The 26,749-nt window shown below is 37.5% G+C and overlaps 1 protein-coding gene across 1 annotated transcript; it reads left to right on the forward strand.

Annotated features, from left to right (window-relative positions):
• The first annotated feature begins 12,519 nt into the window (after nucleotides 1-12,519).
• LOC112172486 (NAC domain-containing protein 6) lies at nucleotides 12,520-14,610 on the forward strand. Its single transcript, XM_024309845.2, has 3 exons — nucleotides 12,520-12,821; nucleotides 12,942-13,210; nucleotides 13,680-14,610. The coding sequence occupies exons 1-3, from the start codon at nucleotides 12,647-12,649 to the stop codon at nucleotides 14,163-14,165; spliced, it is 930 nt and encodes a 309-aa protein (XP_024165613.1). The 5' UTR covers nucleotides 12,520-12,646; the 3' UTR covers nucleotides 14,166-14,610.
• The last annotated feature ends 12,139 nt before the right edge of the window (nucleotides 14,611-26,749 follow it).

Genomic DNA, 26,749 nt, shown 5'->3' on the forward strand with positions numbered 1-26,749 from the left:
CGCTAGGGGGTACATCATTCTGCCAGGCTACAGTAGAGGAACTAGCAGAAACACACAACAAATGAGATATCGGGCCTTGTGCACTGTGCCAAGTACAATAATGCTCCTATTGCACTTAGGTAAGGCACTTCAGCCTCTAAAACGTTTTCATCATCATCCTTAGGATGAAACGAATCCTTCTTTGGATCTAGGTTGCGACCAATCATGGGAGTGCTAACAGGGTGGACTTTTCCATATTAAAACACCTGAGCATCTTTTGGGTATAAGCTGATTGATGAATCAGGATTCCACTATCAAGGTGCTCAAGTTCCAATCTAAGGCAAAATAGTGTTTTCCTAAGATCTTTTATCTCGAATTCGGATTTCAAATCTTCAGCTATTTCTTTCAACTCATCAAGAGTCCCAATAATATTCATGTCATTGACATAAAGTGCGACAATTGGAAATCTAAAGCTTATCTTCTTAATGAACATGCATGGGCACAATTCATTGTTCACATAGCCCCTTCCAATCAAGGAGTCACTTAGACAGTTATAACACATCCGTCCGGATTTTTTTTAATCCATATAGTGAGTGTCGCAATTTAATGGCAAACGTGCTCCGTGGTTTAGAGCCACTTGACTTGGGTAATTTAAGTCCATCGGAGACCTTAATATAAATCTATGTATTTAGATCCTCATAGAGATATGTAGTATATAACCACATCCATAAGCTGCATATTCAGTTTTTCAGAAACTACTAGACTGACAAGATAGCAGAACATTATAACGTCCATTACGGGAGAATATGTCTCCTCGTAGTCGATTCTAGGGCATTGTGAGAAGCCTTGCGCCACTAGGTGACCTTTGTATCTTACAATCTCGTTTCTCTCATTACGCTTTCTAATAAAAACTCATTTGTATCCAACAAGTTTTATTTTAGAAGGTATTGGCATCACCAACCCAAATAACTTTAAGGATAAAATTGACATTTAGAATATATATATATATATATATATATATATATATATATATAAATTAAAAAAACATGAGTTTTGTTGGTTGATAACTGTTTTTCATCATTTTATGAGTATGAATTAATGTTTATGTATTATGTTGAAGATGAAATAATCAAGTTTTATGTTTAAGAAATATAGTAATCATGATTTGAACACCCAAGAGACTACTCCACAAAACTATGTCTAATCCACCAAAAGTAATCTCGTGAGTGTTCAAATCACGACGACTAAATTTTTTAAACATAAAATTCAATTATGTCATCTTCAACATAACTGAAAAGCATTAATTTATGTTCATTCGCTCCCCAATGACCCAAAAAATGATGAAGACACCCAGGGTTGATAGTCATCAACCCACACAAAACTCATGTTTTTTATTTTATTTTTATACATATATTCTAAATGTCAATTTTATCATTACATTTAATTGAAAAAATGAACAGAAGTGTCGAAATGTCAAGCAGAGCCTAAGTTCAGGTATCAAATTGTCCTCTTTGAAGACTAGGTGCCAAAGTGTCCAATTGGCCATACCTCATGTACTATCGAAGAAATTTACTCTTTAAAAATTATCTTTTCTCACGCTTGAAAAAATTTTACAATACCTTTTTTTATATAAATTTAATAAACATTGAAACAAATATTTGGTTAATGAAACTTATAAAATTAATATATCTAAAATTTAGTTACATTATACATGTTTGAGTAGGCAGATTACCCTAGATAGGCGGAATGCCTAACCAAGCCCGAGACAGAGATGGCTTTCTAGCTCTTTTCTTCCACAATTAATGGACAAAACAACATGCTCCCAAGAAGACATGGATTCGGCCCCATTAAACCACCTCAATCAGCAAAAATGTTTGACAAATAGGCTCATCCACGTGCCAAGCATGATTTGTGATCGAGTCTTCGTACAAAAAACAAATAGATAAGCATTTTAGGTCATGTTCATGTATCATAGTAATCATACGTTCTCACTTGGTTCCAGACAAAAAAGGAGCATATTAAATGATGATTGTCCAACCCAATTAGCGCCGAGACCGTAGCATAACTTCATTTTGTGGAGGCTGCTAGGCAAACGCGCAATTATATTGAGGGGGACTCAACAAGGTTTTGCAACGAAAATCACAATATAACTTTGACTCATTCCAAGACCCAAGACTTCTCTGCAGGGCTGCAACTTAGTTTTGGGGTCCTAGCTTGAAGCTGACATATAGTGACATGCATAATGCAAGCTGTTCATGATTAATGGGGATGTATATAGTGGTAACAAACCCGAATGAAGTGGCGGGAAGAGCCCACTGTGACATAGATTTAAGGATGGCGGCTAAGGTTGTTTTTGGAGATTAAGGTCATAGGAGTTGATGTTCCTGTATATTTGTAAATCGTACCAGGTAATGTAGTTGTAGACTTGTAGTTGTAGTGATAATCAACCGCACTCTTTAACTGGTACAAAACAATTGGTGTTCCCTATAGTGCTAGTCTCTTTTGTACAAGTGACTGACCGACCCATGAGCTGTAACAACTGGATCCCATCTACCCATTGAGCAAGAAAACTTCCACTCCAATTTATTTGGCACTGTGGTGTGATGAATACTAGAAGGTTTCAGTGCGAGGAGACTTGCATACCAAGGATGTATATGCCCTCTTTTAATGGTCTTAACTGACGCATCCTGAGGAGATAATAGTGAGATAAATATTGTATACGTGTGTATATCAAGTATTTTGATGGTATTAAATAAAGAAAACGAGGTTAATCTACCTCAAAAAAGTAGTACTCCTAAAAATATTTAGGTATAGCTTAGTAGTTTTTTTTTTTGAAATGAGGGCTTGTTGCGCAGTTTTAAATTATTATAATATATGCATTTGAATTTAATAGATGTGGCTGAGAATCCTGAGATCCCTAGTAGTCCATTAAAATTGTCTTTTAGGTGAGTATGATTTGTTTTCCATAAATGTTTTTCACTAATATGTAGCATTTAAGTATTGATTTGTGATTTATGATAAGGAAAACAAATTAAATTTAAGATATGAAACCATTTATTTCTTTTAATTGTCCATAAGAACTTATTTCAATTTACTTATGGCTAATTTCATTTTACCTCCTTGACATTTGCACCTTAAATCCGTTGTGCTAATGCACTTCTAATTTCATGTCATATACTCTCTAATTTATTCAATCTTGTCCACATATTAGTTTTTTTTTTTAATATATTATTTTATAAAATTGAAATGTGACTCTATTGGGCTCCCTTATAAGAAGATGATTCACTAACGTGAACTAACAAATTATATCGTATGCGACGAGAATTTCAAAATAAATTACACAATACTTGGCAAAAAAAAGCTAAGGGTTAGACAAGATTAATTGAAATTGATAAATACAGGATCACCCTTGATGAAATTAACAGTATAGAGGGCATAAATGATTTAGGGTATAAGGATTAGAGAGGTAAAATGAAAAATTTCCTTTCATTTATAATGCATTAGGGCATCTCCAACAGAATGACTAAATTCAATTTTTAGCTATATATAACTAGTTTTTAAAAAAAACTCAACTCCAACAGACTAGCTATAGCTAAGTTAAATTTAATTTTAGCTAAAATGGCTAGCTATATTTAGCTAGACAATCAAGAATAGTAAAAGTAAAAGTTATATTTCTCTCTCCTCTTTTGTCCACATGTCAATTTATAATTCGATAAAATATAGTATATCACTTATAAATAGCTATTACTACTGGATCAACATTGTTAAATCAATAACTATATTTTTTAAATTTAGCTAAATTTAACTAAAATATAACTTCTATTGTTAGACATGCTCTTAACAGGTTTTTAAAATAGGGGGAGGAGTGAGGGTTCCCGGGGGGGGGGGGGGGTTTGTTTCTCTACATCTTCAAATTGACAGTGGTTGTTTTAGGGGAATTAAAACCCTAATTCATTATTTTGGAAAAAAAAAAAAAAAAAAGTTCTAATGTCCTTCACAGACGGTTTCACCCTCTCTTTACCCCCAACGAAAGGTGCAAAATCTATCATTCATTTGAATCATTTCCTTAATTGACCACAATAGTTTATTTTAACCACTATGGTCATGAAATCAATTAGCTTGGCCAAGTGGCACCAATGGGAGTATGAGACTCAGTTTCCTCCCATTGGTCAGACTTACTTATGGTATTAAGCGTGAAAAAAGAAGAATGCATGCCAGACACAAGTAGATGTGTCGTATTATATATATATATAGTGGTGTTCATCTGGTCAGTTACTGACCAAATAATTTATGCTCAATAACCCTTAGATTTACATCCAAGAGTGAAAAACAAAACACCTCAACTTAAAAATAATTCTCTCTGCCATTAGATTTACATCCAACGGTGATTGAGCATTATTTTCTTGATCAGCAACTGACCAGGTGAACATTTTCGTATATATATATATACATAAAAGGAGGGTGCGTCTGGGCTACGCCGAAGTGGGATCAGATGCGTGGGTCGTTCCTGTTCACAAGTTTTGAAAGAGAAGGGCAATGATGTAATTTTCCAGATAACTACTGGTATCAGTAAAAAATACTCCATTATGGTAATACTTTCTTCGCTCTCTATTACGTGGGAAAGCATCAGCTTTCTTCACCGGGGCATGTTGCTGCCAAGTTTCGAATTCCAAGGCTGTATTTCCATGGAACCGGTTTCTTCCCATCTGATTACCAACTGTAGCCCATATATTTTCCTGCAAATTGAATATGAAACCAGGTAGAAATGGAGAAGGAAGAGAGCGGCTTAAAAGCATCGATGCATCGATGCTCCGAAGCTTGTTTGATTGATCTGCTCGGGCTTTTTCATTTGGAGCAAACCTACTATTGATTTTTGTCATTTTGTTTAACTGCTGAGTTGAAATTCCTCTCATGAGTAGTGAACATGCAAGAACAGAATGATTCATTAATATGGTTGCAGACTTGCAGGTGATCTTTGAGAGTATACAAGTCCTCATATTTGACAGTCCTCTTGAAATACAAGTCCTGGCTGAAGACAGAAGACCTCAGCATAAATTTATCGGCTTCTTTAAGTTCTATCACCATAACAGATGCTTTTAACTCCTCACCATAAATTTAACAGATTTCTCCAGTTTATCAGCCTGAACCATAACAGATCAAGATAATTGGAAACTTCCCTATCACCATTCTCAGCCTCAACAACAGATTGACACATAGCTCCAACCATTTTTAAATATGAACTAGGGTCGGAATTTAACCAAGGGCAGCCAAGATAGCCGTCGTGAAAAGGAATTTCGGCTGCAGCCGAAACCGCTCCAAATACCCATTTTGCCAAACTTAACTAAGTTTGAAAATCAATTATTGAAAGACGTAGAGCATGACGAGATGATCGTTTTTCATACCTAATACAGCATTGATTTCCGCCGGAATCGCCAGAATTTGCAGAACATTTGCCGGAAAAAGTCGATCATTTTGAACTCTGAATCTTCTCCTCCAGTCGACGGTTGGTTGAACCGGTGTCAAGGTTTTCTTTGCACTGCCAATCTTGAACCATTTGACACCGGCAAGACCCTTGGAAGTTGCCGGAAGTGGGAAAAACTTCGGGGTCGGATTGTGTTCTTCGTGGTTCTGACTTCTGACATCTGAGAAGCGCGTCTGGGTTCTTCGAAGAGGGAGGTCGCCACAGTTAAATCTTTTTTACCTGTTACACGTCATCTGTTGTCTGGCCGATTTAAATTGACAATTATGCCCTTCTTTTCACTTCCGTTTCAGGCGTACGCTACGCCTGGCGTAGCCCAGAATTGTGCATAAAAGTAGAACAAGTTTGGTACTATTTGTTTAATAGTGACCGGACCATTTTGTCTCTGTATTCTTTGGAATTTTACCTAATGACTTCTAACATGTGTCCGTCTTCTGTGTTACTAAGTTGTTTTAAGGTGTTTTCTCTTCTTTGCTCTATCGAATAATAGAGGGAGTTGAGCGATTCTATTTTTTTTTTTTTTTGCTCTGCAACGCTTTGTTTATTTTTCACTTTTCCTTCACTTGCGCTGAGTGATAAAGAGAGAAAGACATGGATGATTGTTTTTCTTCTTTGCGCGACTTGGCTAGAAAGAGAGGGATGGAGAATTGAAGAGCTTTCCATCTAAGGAAGAAGATCACGAATCTAGGTATTTGATTTTTGATTCTTTTTTTTTTTTTTTTTTATAAGTTTCTTCTAGTTTCTCATGCGTTGGTTTTTTATTTTGATTGTAATATTTTCATACTAAAGAGCACGAACAAGATGAATTATTTGAAATTGGTTTAGAATATGAAAGTGAAAAATATGCATTGACGATCTATATATGTTTGTTTTGAAAGAAACCGGCAATCTTTTGATCACTGATTACTACAATATAACTTTCCTAATGTCATATATGTACCGTTATTGTTACTAACTTATGAAATTTATGTGAAGATACAGATAACATCTTATGTCCATTATAGTTTATGAAACTATAATTTCACCGTCACTAATTTCCACATTCTTCTACTCCATTATTGATGTAGCTTCAAAGTAACTGTGGTTATAGAAGATGAGTCTGATGAAAGCACCGCCATCATTATGGGAAAACTAGCTTATGAAATATATAAATTTACAATGACAGTATAAAGCTTATCAAGCAAACAAACCGTGCGGGAGAAATTAGCTAGTTTTCTTTAAAGAATAAAAATTGTATGAGTAAATGTCACAACCAGTGCTTGAAGTTTTGATCATTTGACACTTTGATTCCAAACATTCTAAAATTATCACATTGGTACCTCAAAAATAATCACCGATATATTTTTAATACATTCCATTAATAACACCGTAAAACTCCTCATATTTACTAAGAGCATTTTCGTCTTCCCATTCTCTCCCTCCACAGATCCATCACTGTCTTGATCGAGATACTTAGTCAATGATCACGAACTAAAAATTAGAAGAAAATAAAAAAAAACAAGCAGAAATTGTAGTAGTATAACATAACGAGAAGTAATTAGAATAACTACTAATTAACCAACTTGGAGAGGGAAAAACGAGAATGTTCTTCGTAAAAAAAAAAAATGAGTTACCAGTGTTATTAACCGAGGGTATTAAAAATATGTTAGGGATTAATTTTGAGTTGTGATAATTTTATAATGTTAAAAGTCAAAACCAAGGTGTCGAATCACAATTTGGAGACTCTTTGTGATAACAACTCATAGAAATATGAAAGTTGATATGTGTTTGTTGAGTCGCCCCTAAGGATCCAGCTTCTCTAAAGTAAAGAGAGTGTAAATTTACTTCAATTTCATAAAATCTGGACTTTCTATCTAATATAAAGGTCATGACAATTGACACATCACTCTTCTATCAATTTTTAGTTTTTCGTCTATACCATAGTTAGCTTGCCGTTAACTCTAGAAAAAAAATAAAAATATATTAGGGATTTGAGTTGCTGCGTTTGCTTTCTCTAAACTTCCATGGCAACTCATCCATGGTTGAAGAAAAGAATAAACAAATCGTGATGTTATTGATTTACCATTCAATTGTTCATTATCTCAGTTGCGTTTGCCCTTTGGTTTGTTCCAATGCTAGAATTATATATTCAACAATTGTTCAGTAATCCATTAGCCAACGTCATGAATTTAAGAAGAAGAAAAAAAACTTTTGTAACAACAAAGGACAATTATTAGTTAGCATTTAAGATTGAAACTTGGGAAAGCGCATTGGGAATTTCTATAAGATGATAGGAGAAATTGCACTTAACTTATATTAGTCATGGAAACTCATTCTTGGTCAATTTTTCCCGATATAGTATTGCTTCTTGATGAATTTTCCAACTGACACAACTTCCAGGGTTATGTTTATAATTGGGAAAAAAATACAAACAGTACTCCAACTATGGTCCATTCTAAATTTTCATATCCAACTTTCCGAAACTATCACAATGGTACCCCAAATAACTAGCCCGACTCAATATACGTACCCGCCGTCCATAATGGGGTTAACACGTATGCCACGTGGCGTATTTGATGGGTATTTGTGTCATTTACTTTCCCAGCCCCATTCTTTAATCCCTTCTCTTTCTCCCTCTCTCTTTGCCTCTCTCGTTTATCTCTCACGCTCTCTCTCTCTCTCTCTCTCTCTCTCTCTCTCTCTCTCTCTCTCTCTCTCTCTCTCTCTCTCTCTCTCTCTCTATTTGCTTCGTCGCTGACTGCAGCATGACCGCTGTTGGCCACCTCGAACACTCCGACATCAACCTGCTACCTCGCTTCACTGTCGCAAGCACTCGCCTAGTTCCGCCATCAAATATCCTCCAATCCTTGAACGAAGGAAGACACCGCCCGAAACCGGATCTCCCTTTCTGACCACAGAAGCATCTCCACCGTGATTGCACCCCGAAGCCAAGCCAACCGAGCATTGTCGCAAGGGCAACCCACCATTCCTCTAACTAAGGGTTGAAACGATCTGTCTCATGACAAGATCGTCGAGACGAGAAGGAATATGGAGGCTACGAAAACCTCCCTGGAAGCAGCCCAAATAAGGCGGCTCTATGGTTTCAAGAGAGAAAGCTCTCGACTCTCATTTCCCCATTCTTCTCCTTGTTTCTTCTTAATTTGGATTAATCTTTTTGAATTTGATTAGATGTTTGTGGAATTTGGATCAGATGGATTGGTAGTTTTTGGAATTTGGATTTGTTCCTTTCTTCTTATGCCCAGTTGATGAATTGATGAAGATAAAATTTTCAATAGAATTATGAATGGATCTGTGGGGATACCTCTCTTTTTCCTCTGGGGTTGTAAAGAGATTTGGTGGTGATGGATCTAATCAGGGCGGTGGTTTATGGCTGAAAGGAACGTCTGGTTTCAGAAGGGATAGAGGAGATGAAGAGAACTGGATTTCCATTGGCAAAGAAAGAGAAAATGGATTAGAAAGCCAAAAACAGTGGTATTATTTTTCTGGCCGTAGGATTTTAGTGAGAAAGGAAATGAAGGGCTGATATTCCCTTATAAGTAAATATAACTAATAAAAAATTTAGTTAAAAAAATAATTAAAAAAAAAATTAAGGTGAAGACACGGAAGGACCAAAATACCCCTGAAAATATGCCACCTAGCATAATAATTAACGCCGTTATAGACGGCGTGTATGGATGTTGGGTCGCGCTAGCTTTTTGGGGTACCAATGTGATAGTTTTGAAAAGTTGGGTATGAAAATTTAGAATGGGCTATAGTTGGAGTATTGTTTGTATTTTTTTCCCTTTATAATTCACATGGCATATTCATTGCTGCTATTCATTGCAAGTCAGCTTTTTTTTTTCTCTTTTCTTCTTCTCCTCTGCAACCCTGAATGAGTTACCATGGCCAGAAACACAGAGAAAGAACACGCAGCAACTCCACGCTAAATCCCTAATTTTTTTTATTTCATTTTTTTTCTAGAGTTAACGACAAGTTAACTATGGTTTACACGAAAAAATAAAAAATTGATGGAAGAGTGATGTGTCAGTTGTCATGACCTTTAGATTAGATTAGATAGAGAGTCTAAATTTTATGAAATTAAAGTAAATTCACACTCTTCTCACTTTAGAGGAGCCGGATCCCGCTCGTAAAACTAGTGTTTGTAACCCATAATTACTAAATGAAACTGTGAGTTCTCCAAGTTCAAAGCTTAGCAACAGCAACTTAACATGCCCAACTCTTAATTTACCCTTTAAATTTTGTGCTGTCCTTAAAATTATTAGAATTTTCGAGAAAAATTTCTCGACGAGGTAACTTAGTTCCTAAGAAATAATTGTAAGTGATGTTAAAAGTAGGGGAGTGAAATTTGCACTCCCCTTTTTGTAAACCACACTCAGTTCAAAAATACCCCTAGTTCTTCATCTCTTCTCTTCTTTTCTTTTTTCTTCTTTTCATTTCTTTTCTTTAGTTCTCACATTCTGATCAAGTTCAATGGGAAGGCTCTTCTGCCATTGCTTAACAATTGAAATTTCTAATTTATGGTTAGACCACTAATGAGCCTAAATTCAAGCTGGAAATCACCTCAGCCCCAACTCGATGAACTTCAATCAACCCCGGTTTTGATCGAATCGAAACCAACGTTCATGGATTTGCCAAGCTACTTAGAGGGTGTAAAGTGTGACTATAACAAACATATTCAGACTCTATTTCCTCTAAATGATGAGCTCACAGTAGTTAGCCGTTGCATAGATGCAATAGCCTCAAAGGCCCTCGTAGAGCAAATTGGTTCAAGCTTCTCACTCTCGGAGTATAGCAGCTCCGGGTCGCTTCACATGAACAGGCAAGCCAAATGTGATGGGCACTGTTGGTTAGATGATCTTTTTGGTCTATGAGTTGATATGAGAGTAAGCGAGAGAAGATTATAGAGAGAGGAGCTACAAAAGGCAATGAGGGGCAAGGAAAATATAGAAAGATGGTAAGGGTAATTTAGAAAATTTAATAAACAAAAGAGATAATAGGAGTGTGGTTTACAAAATGGGGAGTGCAAATTTCACTCCCCAAGTACCTCTCTTTCCACAATGCATGAGATTGACATCTAGTTGTCTCGATCAGTTTGGTTTTAGTTAATTTATTTAATTTAATATGGAACATGACTGGATTCATTTCCAATTAGTTAATCTCTTAGTAAGAAAAGAAGCTAGCTCCTGCACTACCAACCAGATTGTTCTGTGAACTCCATTAAAGCAACATTTAATCGTATCAAGTACTACTGCCAGCATACAGAAAATTCCAGGAACCAACATAAAGAAAGCTACAGCCCCTACTGGGTTTTCAATGTTTAATTTACTGCTTTTTCTGCATCATTGGCATGGTAATGAAAGGAAAAACAGTAGGGGGAGTACCAGAAGAAGTGAAGAAGGTCGACATATATGTTGGTGAAGCTTATCGTTTACCTAAGAAAAAGACTTGTTGAAGTCTTTACAGAAGACTTCCAAGTCAATATTCTCATCAGAAATAAAATATCCTCCAAATTAAATAAAAAAACTTTTCCTCAAGTACATATTGTATACTAGAGCAAGTTATGATATGAACAGGAATGCCTCCTAGTAAACAACGCGTAGTTGCTTTGAATCATGACAGCATTCCCAGTCATTGGTCACCTGATTACATGTCTAGACTCTAGACTTCTTGAGATGAAGAATGAAGCCAACAAATTATAGGTAAGGAATTAGTTAAGAAAATAAGAAGTGCTATTTGTATAATAATATTATCACCATGTACTCCATTGGTTAATTATAGACTCGGCCACTAGAAAGAAAAATTTGCTTTTAATGATTAAGATTTTGAAGTCCTGCTATGGGACCCTTCAAGTCAACCCAACTCTAGCAACATTTTCCTTTTCTTTTCTGATGAGCAGATAAAATTGATTTAATTACCATAAGCATTATAGAATATGAGCAAGAAGATCACTTTGAATCAAACTGAAGGTTCCATTTTCCACTTCTATTAATAAAATTATCTTCGAGTAATAACAGGATATATAATTCTGAGAAAATTCATAATGCATGCATTAAAAGTTGACTGTTGCAAAAAAGAAAAAAGAAAAAAGAAAAAAAATGGTTCGTTGAAATTGCATTTAAACTTCTTTACAACCTGCAATCGAAAATATATGACTTTTTTTCTTAATTTGAGATTGAGAGTTTCATTTATGGAGACTTAGTCTGCAATTTAGTTATAAGAAAAACTGTTTTTTGATTAGAATCGTACATTTTTCGAGTCATTTTTTTCTCAACTAAATGATAACTAATTTGAAAAGTAATGATCCACGTATGAATATTGCAATGTATGTATGTGACTATATGTCTGTGCATACATTGAATGATATATGTATGAATGCATGGGTTCTAACTACCAAAGTCTCTTTTTCCAAATTTTGCTTCCAAACCACTAAGTTAGTTCAACTCAAAAGAATCAATCAAGGTGCTTATTCCTACCTCAATCATCCTCCCTCTTTATTTGTGGGGTTTTTTTTTTTTTGGGGGATACATCTTTTTGCATATGAAAGGAAAAAGGAAGGAAGCCTGACAAGTTAAGGCTTGAAAATTACTAGAAGGTTTGTAGTGATTTTTAGTGTTGGGTTCCATGTAACAAGAGGAGACTCAAAAGTAATTAGACTTGCTCAAACTGATACTACAAATAGCATGACCATTGAATAGACTGGCTTAGCTGACTATAGACCCCCTCCGAAATTTTGAAGCTCTAGCTGTTTCATCCAAACCATTAGGATTATGTGGTAGCAATTTACTTGGAAATTAAACCAGAATATTGTCTGTGCAAAATTTCCAGGTAAAAGTCCAAACCCCTTAGAATTTAGAAGTCAAGCAAAGAAATTGCCAAAACTGTCCCTGTCCATGTCACTAGGACTTTCTATATCGAAACCGCGTGGGTCCCGGTCCGCATATAACTCCAATTTTCTATTGACTATTGATTGGAGACTCGGTCTAATGGTCCCACCCAAGCCCCCTTCTCCATCAAACCCTCACCAACATACAAAATCCTGGGCTTCTATAAATATTCTTTGATATTATGTTATGCTTCAGTGCACCAAAATCAAACCAAACACATTGTGCATGCCTTCCTTAATTTCTTACACAATCATAAACTAGCTGGCTCAGCTCGCTTCACTAGTGACCACTAAGCAAGCCTTCAATGGCATCTGAAATGACACCACCTGCAGAACTCGAACTTCCGGGATTCCGATTCCATCCCACAGAGGAAGAACTTCTCGAGTTCTACCTCAAGAGCGTGGTGTTCGGAAAGCGATTGCGCTTCGATATAATCGAGTTTCTGAACATCTACCGTCATGATCCTTGGGACTTGCCTGGTACTTTTACACACATTTTCCCTCATACTAATTATTCTCTAAACCTAATTACTTGTTTATTTTGGTGAATGGTAATGGTGCAGTGATTAATATATGGGTGTTGTTTGGTTGGTGTTATAGGATTGTCAAAGATTGGAGAAAGGGAGTGGTACTTTTTCGTGCCCAGGGACAGGAAGCATGGGAGTGGAGGAAGGCCTAACAGAACCACTGAAACTGGGTTTTGGAAAGCGACTGGTTCCGACCGCAAAATTGTGAGCTTATCTGATCCGAAGAGGATTATCGGGTTGAGGAAGACTCTGGTTTTCTACAAAGGGAGAGCACCAAGAGGAACCAAGACTGATTGGGTCATGAATGAGTATCGTTTGCCTGATAACTGCAAATTGCTCAAGGTAAATATTGATGCATCCCAATTTAATTTCTTTGTAGTATGTACTACTAGCCATTAACGTCGAACAACTTTCAGTTATTATATATGTTGAAAATATGCAATTCAAATTTGTACGTAAATCATTTTTTAATTTTTTTTTCAAATTTAGAATCTCATCCAAAGAATTTTTTCTTCTTCTTTGAATAAAATCGAAACAAATTTTTATTACGAAGAAACTTGAAAGCGTAAGTTTTATATTAGTGTTTAATTTTCAAGGAGCTAAAAGACATTGATTGATACCTGTACATGAAATTTCTTGTGAAGTTTCCATGCAAACTCCTAGAATCCATACATGGATTGTGTTTGCTTCATTAAGAGATTGGTGGGCCCTCGAATATATTATGATGAATCTTAATCTCAGTGTAGAAGTCAATTTTCAATTAATTAATTTGGTAGTTTGCTAATGGAATTTTATCTTATTCTTAATGCAGGACATAGTACTGTGCAAGATATATAGGAAGGCAACTTCCTTGAAAGTGCTAGAGCAAAGGGCAGCAATGGAGGAAGAGATGAAGATGGGCTTTCATGCCAATTCCCCTAACATTTCCGCGTCCCCTCCAACGTCAATGGACACCACCATGTCATTTTCCAGCTTCCAAGAACAGGAAGCACACCAGCATCATCATGATCTAACTGCGCAAATTCCCATAATTCCCACCAACCTTAAGAAAGAATTAGCAGATGATGCAGCACTAACTCCAGTAGAAGAGCAGCGAAAGGAAGAGGATGAGCAAGCAATGGAGATGAAGGAGGCTCCCACATGTCTTCATACTCCTTTTGGAAAAGACAAGCTGCCAGAGCTCCTGGTTCCCAAAATGAGCATGGACTGGACCCAAGACCAATTTTGGGCACCCATGAATAGTCCTTGGCTTCTGCCGACCCCTTATGCCAACATTCTCAACATGGAATTACTTTGATTAAATTGGTGGACATAATAAAAGTTTGGTCATGTAGATAAATTTTGGTCCGCAACTTGAGGACAGTAAGTGCGTCTCTAACCGGATCCCAGAATCCAACCTCGACTATGCGTTGTAGAATCTAAGATAATTAAGTGAGGAGTAAGAATTTTAATGGCAATTTGAAGCTAGTACGTATGCACACGTAGATAAGGACTTGGAGTTGTTTCAGTAATAACTTTGCATAGGTACAAGTGTTTGCTGTTCTAGATGAAGAGCAGCTTTGAATTTAGTTTCCCAGCTCAATGGCTTATCTATACATTTTTTTCTTTTCTCTTGAGAGAGAGTAATGCTATCTATCAACATTATTACATTATGTAATATGTGATGGTAAGATGTCTCATGGATAAATACGCCCGAAATCATGGGTATTGGGTAATGAGAATTGTTATTTTGTTCAAGTTAATTTGGGCTTCTCATATTATTATGCAGGGACAAACTTCCTCGTCTTTGGTGCTTACCCTTTGGGTTTGTTCTACGAATTGATCAAACATTTCTTTGGTCCAGATCATTAAATGTCAATTCAACTTTTTAAGTGTGTTTTGACTAGGTCCTGATTAGTTGTTCCCACTACTAGAATTTTGTTAATAGGCATCAGTTCAAAATTGATGTTAAACTAAAATTCAACCGATCTCTTAGTGGGTGATGTAAAAAATCAAGAAAATCAGACATCGGTAAGAAACTGATGTCCAGGATAACAACCAACATCGAACATCGCTTCTAAAACACAAATCGATGTATAATTGTTACAAATGAATGTTAACTATATTTAATTCCTCATAATTTGACATTTTATGGTTAATAAGTATAAGGTTAAATACTGTTTACTCCCTGAACTTTCAAGGAAAAAACAGTTCAGTCCGTCCCTTTTTAATTTCACATGTTTACTCCCTCATCTCTCAATTTTGGATCAATAGGTCCATCCGTTGAGATTTGACGTTAAATCAAGGATAAAAATGTCTTTTTCCTCTCTTCTCTCTTTGCATAAACAAATTCCCAATTTTTTTTGGTCTTATCCCAATAACCCATCGAATTTTGCCTGGACGCCCTTGCTTCTTCATTCAGGGGTTCCTTCTCCTCAAATCCTAGCGAAATCCCATCAATCCTCACAACTTATGCTTGTAAAACAGTGTCGTTTAACTCCTCAAAGAAGGATCTTTCTGGGTTCCGCCATTAGAGAGTTCGAGCTTCCCCACAGACCTTGCCGCCACCGGCGGCAACTCCACTCTCGAAGCCACCGATTGGATTCTCAATCGCAATTCCTCCACCGCCGCCTCTCAACCCAAACTCGATCGCTTCTTCCTCTCCCAATCCACAAACTCACAATCCGAAGACAAACAAGAACTAGAAGAACAACAGTCCACCCCAACCTCCCAACTCCCCAAGCGCCTCTCTCTCTAATTAGACCTCTTCAAGCTCAACACCAAAACCAACAACATCCACATCGCAGTACTCGACTCACTTTCTTAACCAAATCCCACAACCCAGATTTTGTACTACATGTTTGGCCGGAGAGCATCGTCGAAAGACAGCATTGAGGACGACGACGACGACAACCAGAGCGGAGATTTCTCCAAGTCGAGATCGGGATCGGGCTGGACCGATTCGTGAAGGTAAGAATCTGAGGAGTTGTAAAGATTTGGACTTTGTTGGAGGCAGTGTTGGTTGTCGTTTTTGAGTTATAAATTGGTCTCGGTGAATTGACTAGTTAGAGAAAAGAGAGAGAGAGAGAGAGAGAGGAAGATGAATGTTGCTCTTTATTTTTCTTTCTTTCTTTCTTTAGAACTTGTTATGAGCTTGAGGCAGTGAGGCTAATTTTGTTTGAGTGATGATGGGTTGCTTAGTAGTGAATTGCAGAAACAGAGGAGGATAGAATTGGATGGGGAAATGAGTAGGAAGAGAGTGAGGGGAGCGATGAAATCGAAATTGAAAATTGGGAGCTCTAAAATCTGAAATTGATGAAATCGATTTGACAGCAGCGGTGTTGGTTGATATGGAGTTGAGGGGTTGGATCCTACGTCGAACGAGGGAGGTCAGAGATGGAGATTGGAGAGAGCTGTGGGGATGGGTTACTGGAGTTATATATGGGTTTTGGTAGAAAGAGAGAGAGGTAAGAAAAGGGGGTACAGGAAGTGTTGGAGGTAGTGTTGGATAAGTCTCAGACTTGAAGATGAAGGGAAAGGTTGCGGAGGAGATGGAGGGAGGTATCTAGAGTAGAGAGAGCTGAAAAAAGGAAGAAGAAGAGATAAAAAGAAAAAAAAAAAAATATATATATATATATATATATATATATAAAAGAATAAAAAGAGCTAAAAAAAAGGTAAGGGTATAATAGATTTTGATGCAGAAGGATTGCCATGTCACCAATTTAACAGAGTTTTTGGACGGAAAGTTAACGGAATGGACCTATTGGTCCAAAATTGAGAGATGAGGGAGTAAACGTGTGAAATTAAAAAGGAGGGACTGAACTGTTTTTCCCTGAAAGTTCAGGGAGTAAACAATATTTAACCCATAAGTATATGTCGAACTGAACTGTTTTTCCCTAAAAGTTCAGGGAGTAAACAATATTTAACCCATAAGTATATGTCGAACAATGTCTAAGTGGACATTTAAATCGATTACTATTTCAGAAATGACGTCTGATACTCTTCTAAACATCAGTTTTCAAAAACTATTGTTTGTTCTTGGCCATTTTTACTTGTATCTTGCCACCTTATTTTCCTAGGAATGATGGTTTGTGCCTTTAGGCAACATCGGTTACTTTATTAAGAATGATGTGTTCTTTTACACAAGACATCATTTTTATTTATGTAAAATGATGTTCACTGATTTTATGTACATCGCTTCTTTTCACATAGACTGATGTGTTATTTAGTCGTAGACATCACTTCAGTTTTTTAAAATTGATGTTCTCTATTTTATGGTAAATCAGTTTACTTTATAGTAAGTGATTTGTACGTTAACAATAGATTACGTTTTGGTGTTTAGAAATTGATGTGCACTGGCTTTGGGTATATCAATTTTGCGCACACATTTTGATATGTTGATAATCATGAAACATCGATTTTTATTTTGATGCTGATTTCTAATCCCTCAATTGACTTCGTTTTCCTTGACATTACTATTTTGTTATACTTTTATGTACATCACATCATTTTGACAAGCATGATGTGCAAAGTTTTCATCTAGCTGCTATTGGGAAAAGAAATACATTTCTCAACATATTAACTCAAGCACATCATCTAAAAGTTGGGGCATTCCATTAATTTTCTGTCCAAATTCATGATCCAACATAATTCACAAAATAAAACCCCAAACCTATAAATGCTAGCGTAGTATGAACAAGTTAAAAGATTAGTTACATTTTCAGTCAAGATAAAGAATTGCATAGGTATGCCGAAACTCAAAGATTTCATACTAAGTGTGCCCCATTAGAACCGCAGTACCTTTCTTTTCCTGAATATCCCATACCTTAACCTGGAACAAAACCAAAGAAACAACGGAATCACTTAGTAACTAAACCAACTGCTATACAAGGCAGAATTACAATTTGATCAACTATTATAGGCCTGGAAAATTGAAATGGTCCAATGATATCAGAGTATTAGGAAATCAGAACAAGAAAAAGCATGAACTGAACACAACAAAATGGACAAACTAAAAATTGGAAACTAAATGCCAATTTCAGCCTAGTGTTATTTCACTCTTACAAAAGTTTAGAGTAGTGCCAACTGATATGTTTTTGTCATGTCCCAACCTCCCAACAGGTCAGTTATCTTTAGTTTTGATGGGGAGCGAGTTCTAAGGTTTCGTTGAGAATGGTGGTGGCGGTCCTTCTTGCATTTCTTTTGATAGCCTAAGTGGTCTTCTACCATTAAATTGGATTGTCAGGGCGGCGAAGTTCCAAATAAAGCTGGTTTATCACGTTTGTGTGTCTAACTAGATTGTACTACCTTTAGGCATCAAGTCCATGGACTAAAAAATCATCGAAATTTTTGTTTTTTGTTTTACAAGCATTAATATTAATTTTCACATATTTGTAATATTTTCTTTTTAGTATATTTTTAGTTATTATACATTTACTTCAAATTTCGGTTACAACGATATCCTATATTTTCTCGATATTTCTATGAATTCCGATAGTTTGATTTATGATCAAGTCTACACCTTTTTTTTTTTTAGAATTGTATCAACTATTTTATAGATGAGTGAAATGACACATAATGACCCACCTAGTAGGGTTGTCAGAAAGAGTCGTTTTCTAAACAATTCAACCTTTTTAGCAAACAATGAAGCACATCCAAATATACCCTACACTACCTACTTAAAACTCAAATGTGTGTAGATACTGTGGCAATATTGACGACGAATCTCAAACCTGAGAAATTACGAATTCCTTCCAAAAAGAGAAGAAATTCAACCAAAATAAAAACTAAAGCCAAGCCCAAACTCCAGCCCATAAACTTGGACAAAACCCTAGTCCAATAGGCCCAGATAGAAACAACTCTCTCTAGCCCAAAGCATCCTCTAGTACGGCTATCGTTGTCACTATCAACCTCGCCCCTAGCATGACCACCACCTGCACCCCTGAGCCACACCGACAAAGAAGAGTAGCCACCATGCCTAATGACTGTAGCCCCAAATTAATTCAAACCACCAGCAAGGCAGCCCCTCCTCTAGACTCGAGCCTCACTCCTAGCCAACTCTACTGTCACAGAAAGTCCACCACTAGCAAAGCCCAAAAGGCCTAGCCACAATCCATCACGATCGCACCACCATAAGGGAAACACAACAACGCCACCGGACAACGACCAAAGATAAGTGTTGCGCCGATAATTCATCTACATTGTCAATTGGTTTACCTGCACCATAACAAAGACAATCGAAACTCTTCGTGAGTGAGGACCTGTGTGGTACCAGTCAAATAGACTCTGAGGTCAAGTCAATAAAAGTGTTTAGGGTTTTTGTGTACATAATAGCTTGTGTAACTTTGGATTACCTTACCCTCAAGTGGTGGAATATGATGGGTATATATAATGACCGTGTATGAAACCCGGTTGGTTTCAGATTGCAATGGGCTTTCTTGGAGCCTAAGGAAGGTTCCCGAATTCCATTGAAGTATAGTCGCAGTAGAGGTTTAGGTGAGATTGTCTTCCTCACTTGGCTGAGAAGAATTAGCGTGTAACCCACCACATCCTCAAACTCGTTCTGGAGTCTTCTAGTCTAGATTGGATGAACTTGAATGGGATTGTTTTATTCCACACTGAGTGTTGGGCCTTAGCGCTGGGCTTAGGTTATTTAGAATGTGACGTGGAATTCGTCTACTGGACTTGGTCCATATCTGTTCTGAATAAGTTGTGGGCCTCAGCCCATATCTCATGGAGACGTACTAGATAGCTTTCCAGATTATACAGACATGATCTAGTTCTGGATTCAGCGTGAGCTCGGCTCATTCTCTTTGAGGGTAATTTGGTTCTTTCGGAGCCAAGAGACGTTTGTCCCGAAGCCGCGTGTTATTTTTGAGCTCCACAATAAAAAATCAAACGGTCTCTTTCACCCATATCCACCACCATGTCAAAACACAAATATAGATCTCCCCAATCCACTACATCGTCAATCGCATCCACGCCAAACTGAAAAACACTGCCCTTCATTCAATCATGTGTGCCAGTCTAGATTCACCATCAAAACCATCCCCATCCCCACCAAAGAGAACAAAAATGAGGAAGAGAAATAGGCTAAGGCTTACAGACTTCTCCATCAGCAAGAGCAGATAAGAAGAATCTTGACTCCAAGCCTAACGGCTACATTCCCAAACCCTTGTAGTGAAAAACTTAAGTCTAGGATTAACAGTTATATTATTTGCAAGTTATTACTAGAGCCATTATTACTATATACTAATCAAGTCTACACTTGGTCTTTACAATGAGAAGGATGGTTTGTGTAGAGTTGCATCGGTACTGGGGCGAAGGCTAGCTTTGCAAGATGTCGCAAGAAGGATGGGGGAGGGGCTTGACCCTTTCAGCTTAGGTCTTAATTTTATTTATTTGTTTATTTAATTTTTTTTTTTTTGAGAAAAAGTTATAAAATGGTCTTGAACTATAAGTTATTTGACACTTTGGTACTTTAATTTTCAAAATTATCATTTTGGTATCTCAACTTGTACTTGTTGGTTAGCTTTTATATATGTCGTTAATAACGCCGCCAACAAACTCAAATTACAAGGGTACTTTTATCTTGTTCTTTCTCTTGCAATCCTTGAGTTTTTTTTTTCTCATCCTGATTTTTCACTCTCTCTCTCTTCCCTTTCCCCTCTACACCCAATTATTCAATATCCATCACTTCAACCCTATGTATACCCGAGAAGGCTTCTAAGTTTCTCAGAGAATAAAATAAACAAAAACCTGTTTAATCTCTCTCTCCCTCTAAAAAGTTTTATCAACAATACTTTATCAAAAATTAGCAGAAATAAACCTTAAGGTCGTGCTTGTGCTCAGTTGCCGAACTCAAGCAAAACGAACAACATCCGTCGTTCTCCCTTCTTCTAAAGTCTTTCACCATGTCAACCATCGATGAGGTTACCTCATCCTTTGTTGCATCCCTGGCATTGGCTAGCAATGATGTTGTCGATCTCTCAAGAACCTCTGGAGAAGCCCAAAGGCGTGCAACGCAATCCTATATGTTTGCACGTCTTTTGGTCAAGAAGTCGGCCATGCTCAATGATCTAAACGTTTCTTCCGGCGAGTTTGGGTCCTAGATAAAAGTTTCAAGATTCATGAGAGAGCACCGAACAGATTTGTCTTTGCTTTTTATCTGCCTAGGGATCAAAACAAGGTTTTGAATGGTGGACCATGAAGATTTAATCAAGCACCTATGGTTCTTTAAGAATATGATGGCGTTACTCCCATCAATGAGGTCGACCTGAACTCACTCTTCTTTTGGGTTCGAATCAGCAACATACCACTCTTGTTCAAAGAACCTGATATGATTAGAAACATAGCTTCAGTGGCTAGTAAGTTTCTTGAAATGGGTGACAAAATTTTTGCAAATGTGAGCAAAGTTAGGGTTCATGTTGCACATGAAATTTCAAAACTCTTTGTTCTCAAGAAAACCCTAAAGTTGGCGCCTAGGGTTGAAGCTGAAATCTCCTTTTTTTTTTTTTTTAGAATCTTATTGGCAAATGTGATCACTACAATTTGATATATCATGAGGGTGACCATTTTCCTCTACTCGATAGCCATGCTTCACTGAGTGTAGCACATGGTCCTGATGAACAAAGAGTGGAAATCGCAGGTCCCCCCTTAGGGTTTGTCACTAACAGAATTATGGATGAGCTTTTAGATTTCAAGGTGTGCAAATGCCTATATTACCGGATGCAGGTCTCTATTTCAACCCAAAAAAGGCAATAAGGGCCGCTGACCTATTATATTGCATGAAAAAGTCCTCAATTCCAAAGAGGGAGATGATGCTTCTAATCAATCTTTGCCGTTAGCAGTGATTGAAGCGTCGGAAACTGAAGTATCAGAGCATGCAGACTTTGCTCTGAGTACTTGCATGGAGCTTGAGAAAGAAAATTTAGTTGAAGCAGATAGCAACATCAAAAGCAAAGATACTTCTGAGGACCAAACAAGTGAGACTGTTCTGACAGCAGAAAAAGAAAAAGAACACAGGGGTGACAATCGTAATCAACCTCCCTCTCATGCCAAATCTCCACATAAGCTCAAAATATTACTGCCTGAATTATTCAAGCCACTCCTAACTGATGTACCTGCAAAGAAGCAAAAAATGTTAACGTTCACAAGCAAATTCTCTGCCAGGTCCTTAGGTATGATTGAGGCTCCTGGTAATATTCTGGTGCCTAAAGAAGTGTTGCAGCCAAGCTCTGAACCAAAGAAAAAAAGGGAAAGGCCTCTGGGTTCCAAGAATAAAAATCCCCCAAAGTCAAAGAAGATTGTTGAAGCACAAGAGCTCTGTTTAGCTTTTCTCTCTAAATCCCCTAGACAACTGTTAAGGGCAAGGAGAAAATTTAGTTTTGTTTATTTTCTTTTTCTGAACTTGCCTAATTGCTATGTATTGCTTTCATAGTTATTAGGCTTGCTTGAATAAGTGAGCATTGGTTGTCTAATGGTTGGTGCTAGCATAACACGTCCTAAACTTGCCCTAGAGTTGGCAAGGGAAGATATGTATCTGTGCCATTTTGGTTTGAGATGAATGAATGACTACTTTGATTCAAAAAAAAATCTCTCTCTCCTCTCAAATCTCATTACTATAAGTTTTTTTCCTCACTCTTATTCATCTTTATGGGATCAATCTCAAGTCTAATTGATGGGTTATTGAATTTATGGCACTTTAAGGACAAAGTCCACAAGATTGATTATATAATAGTCACAACATAATTGAATAGAATTCTATTGTTGGAGAATGGAGATGAGTTGCATAAAAAATGGACAGGATAAGAATGCGGCATTTTAAATGGAGAAAGCAAAAAAGATTATGTTATGACAAAAATACCCTTGTTATTTGTTTTAAGTTGAAGCCATTATTAAAGGTATGTATGAAAATTAATTGGTACAGGTTAACTGAGGTACCAAAGTGATAATTACAAATCTCGGGTAAAGAAATGTTGAATGCCTTAAATTTCAGGAACTCATTGTGACATTTTCTGTTTTGTTTTTTAAAGGCCTGATAGGTAAGAGGGAGATCCATCTTATCCTCTTATATTAAGAGAAGAAAAAACAGAATACAAAGGAGGGGGACCAAAAAAAAAAAACTCCCAAAAGAACAACTTAATGCAGACGAAAGTTCGGAAGACCCAACTTGTCTTTGTTATACTGCACAAGGATGAAAGATGGAGCAATGTCCCACCAAACCAAGCTTGTAAAAGTAGCACAATAATTCACTAATGCATTAGCAACTTGGTGAGCGGAAATTCATTTGACAAATATGATACAAGAAATTGCGCCATTCGATGTGAAACGCCTATGGAACTAAACTAGAAGTGCGAAGAAAATCAAGACTGAGAGAAGAATCCACTTCCAACCAAATATGCTTCCAAATTCTAAACCCAGCAAGTCCAATGGCCTTGATGACCGCCATTACCTCTGTAATAACTGAACTAGGAATTTCAAGATTAGCAGAGAAAGCACCAAGAACATGACCTTTGTAATATCGAAAAACTGCACCATATCCCCCCAAATTAGAACTATGCTTTTAAGCACCATCAAAGTTAATTTTAATCCATCCATAAGGAGGTAGATGCTAATTAACCTCAATTATTCTGGGAGCACAGCTAGGGTTGCATTAGATACTAAACCGTTTCAATATCTAGAGATTCCGTATCTTGTTATACATGTTTCTGTGTGCAAGTCGACTAGCATATTGAATGTGCCCTAAGATTATCAGACATATCACATCCACTTTAGTTGCTACTTCATTATGAACCTTCTTGGTTAAAGGAAAATTAGATGAGAGATTACTACCTAGGGACTGATTTTTCATTAGCTTTTCGACTTTTCTTAAACTCAGCTTAACTTCTCTGATCACATTTGAGTGCCTTGGCAAGAGTTAGTGGGTGTAGGGCATCTAGTCCTTTTCACAAGATTAAGGCTAGCCGTTGTCAATTGAGGACTTGCTAATTGATTGTTGAATAAAATTTAGTTCTTTTTTAGAAAAAAAATGATTTTATTATTATTATTATTACTATTATTATTATTATTATTTAGAAAAAAATAAAAAATAAAATGATTGTTCAAGTAAATCTTTATTTGTGTGTCTGGCCCAAACTATAAGTTACTTGACCTAGTGGTAATAGAGTTTAATTAGAAGAATCTAGATATTCCTATTCAATGTATGATTACCTTTCTTTGTATGATTCGGATTCTATGCATTGTAATCCTCTATATAAAGAGGCCCCTATTATCAATGAGAATATATAGCGATTTTCTCTAAATTCCCGTTTCTCTAAAACACGTTATCAGCACGAGCCCTAACCCTAGCCCTAAAAACCAAAACCCTAAAACTCTTCTTAGTTAATCTACCACAAGCCCTAGCCCCGCAGCCCCGTGCTTGCTGCCTCCGTAGCTCCTACGTGCCCCCGCAGCTCCTTCGCGCCCCTGCACTCTAGCGTCTGCCCCCCGCAATCCTAGCAACTGCAGCCCGCAGCATCCCCGCAGTGGTCTTGCTGCCCCTGCAGCGCCCACGAACGCTCCCTCGCCGGCGACCCTGCGACAACGAGACCTCGCGACTTAGCGATCCCTCGACCTCACAACTTCGCGACCCCGCGACCTCGTGACTTCCGACCCTGCGACTCGGCGATTCCGCAACCTTTGCGACTCCGCCACCACGCTGCAATCCTTTAAGTCTGCTTGCTTGCACTAGGACTGAAGTTCATCTCCAATCCTACAACAAGGACCAAATACGTTTTGCAATCCTAAGAGGTAAGTTTTTGAGATTAAAGTTCCGGTTTTTGAAGTTTTTCATTCCTTTCTCTTCTTTTTCTCAGGGACTTGTAGGCTCCCTTCTTCTACCCCCTTTTCTTCTTCATAAGGGAGACCAAAAGCGGAACTGTGGGGGTTCGTACTCACTCCAAGCTTGGAGCTTGTTGAGATCTCTAAACTTATAGTTTGTAGAGAATTTATGATCGACCACTTACATCATTGTTTCGATCTAATCCAACCCCTCTTAGAATTGAATTGCTTAAAAGCGACTATGCTCGAAAATTCCTAATTTCTTGGAAGCGACTACGCTCAGAAATTTTATTTGTTTTCGTGGTAGCATTTTTCTCTCCGAAACTAACCCTAATTTCTTGTTCTCTTTCAAGATGTGTAACCTGAACAAATTGGACTTTGCTCCATTGGGAACAACTGGCTCTAGATATCACAGGTGGGTTTGTGATGTCCGCCAGTATCTCAAGGCCGATGGAATCCTGGATAGGATTCTCGAGCCTAGCCAGGATGTGCTGACTGTTGAGCAAGCTCAAGCTTTGGAAGCAAATAGAGCAGCCTTAGAGGCAAATAAGGCGAAAACCATCATCCTAATGACTCGTCATATGGATGATTCGCTCCATTACGAGTGTATGAATGAAGAAGACCCCAGAAGGCTGTGGGTCTCACTCGAAGAAAGATTTGACAACTTTCATGACTCTGTGCTTCCTGACCTAGAAGTGAGATGGCATAGCCTCCGCTTCTGTGATTTCAAGTCAGTTCTTGACTACAACTCAGAAGTACTTCGCATTAAATTCTTAATGGAATTCTGTGGTAAAGAGATCACAAATGAGATGTTGATTGAGAAGACTTTCTCTACCTTCCCCGTCTCTGCATTGATGGTTGCTAAGAACTTTCGAATCGATGTTACTTCAGGCGGATCACAAGGTTTCATGAGCTCATTGGAGCTATGAATGTCGCTGAAAAGCATGCCAACATCCTTGTAAAGAACTATAATTCAAGATCCATGGAAATAGAGCATAGTCCGGAATCCAATTATAGTCGCACCCCTAAGAGAAGGCGCCAAGAGCGAAACCCTAACCTTAGGGATACTTCTGGACGTTTTGGTCCATATAATCGCTCTACTTGGGAAGGTAACCGCCAAAATAGGCGAACACGGAACCGAAGAGGTTAACGTAGAAAGAGAGAGGGAGGCAACACCTTTGGCCATGTTGGTGGCATCACCAACACTAAGAGCCATCTAAATGACGCTTTCAAAGCTCCTCAATCAATGAAGTCTGAGCAAAGGGATGTATGTTCTCGATGTGGAGTATCCGGTCATTGGGCACACATTTGTAGAACTCATGAAGAAATTATCACCGCCTACAAAGCATATTGTGAAGCAAAAGAAGCTCATTATGTGGAACAAGAGGATCAAGAAGATGATCTAGAATGAAGGGTTGAATACTAAAAATCTGGCTGGGATCAATCGATCACCAATTCTGTTTAAGTCTTTATTTTTCCAAGAGATGTAATGGGCAATTGCCATATATTTTTGTAGTAGATGCAAATGGTTTAGTCTCTCTTCAAAGTAGGCGCACCCAAAGTAAATGTGATGTCTAGGAAGGTTCTGAGATTAGTGGTACTTAAGCGAGCCTTGCTCCACTGACATCTCTCTACTCACCTGGTCACATTTTATTTGGAATTACCGAAAGAAGTTAGAAGACTACCATTGTTTTGCATTAGCTAGCATTTTGGATTAGATTTTCTTCGGTCAAAGAGACAATGATGTAACACCTTGATTACTGTCACAGACTCTCTCTACGCTCGTAGGGCAAATCGCACCTATAAATAGCCAACGGATTTCATGCAGAAATGCATGTAGAGAACGGAAATGAGTTTCCTTTGCAATACCTCTAATGATTGCGAATAAAGACGCATCTTAGAGAAGTTTATGTGTCTCTCTAGTGGACTTTATGTCACTATTCGAGCTATTAAATCTAAGGGCTAAATACAAATTACTACCCTGTGGTTTAGGTCCAAAATCAATTCAGTCCCTGAACTTTTAATTTCATCAAAAACACCCCTGCACTTTCAATTTTGATCTAATAGGTCCAATTTGTT

The sequence above is a fragment of the Rosa chinensis genome, chromosome 6, assembly GCF_002994745.2.
Source record: "Rosa chinensis cultivar Old Blush chromosome 6, RchiOBHm-V2, whole genome shotgun sequence".
In the NCBI taxonomy this organism is placed as follows: Eukaryota; Viridiplantae; Streptophyta; class Magnoliopsida; order Rosales; family Rosaceae; genus Rosa; species Rosa chinensis.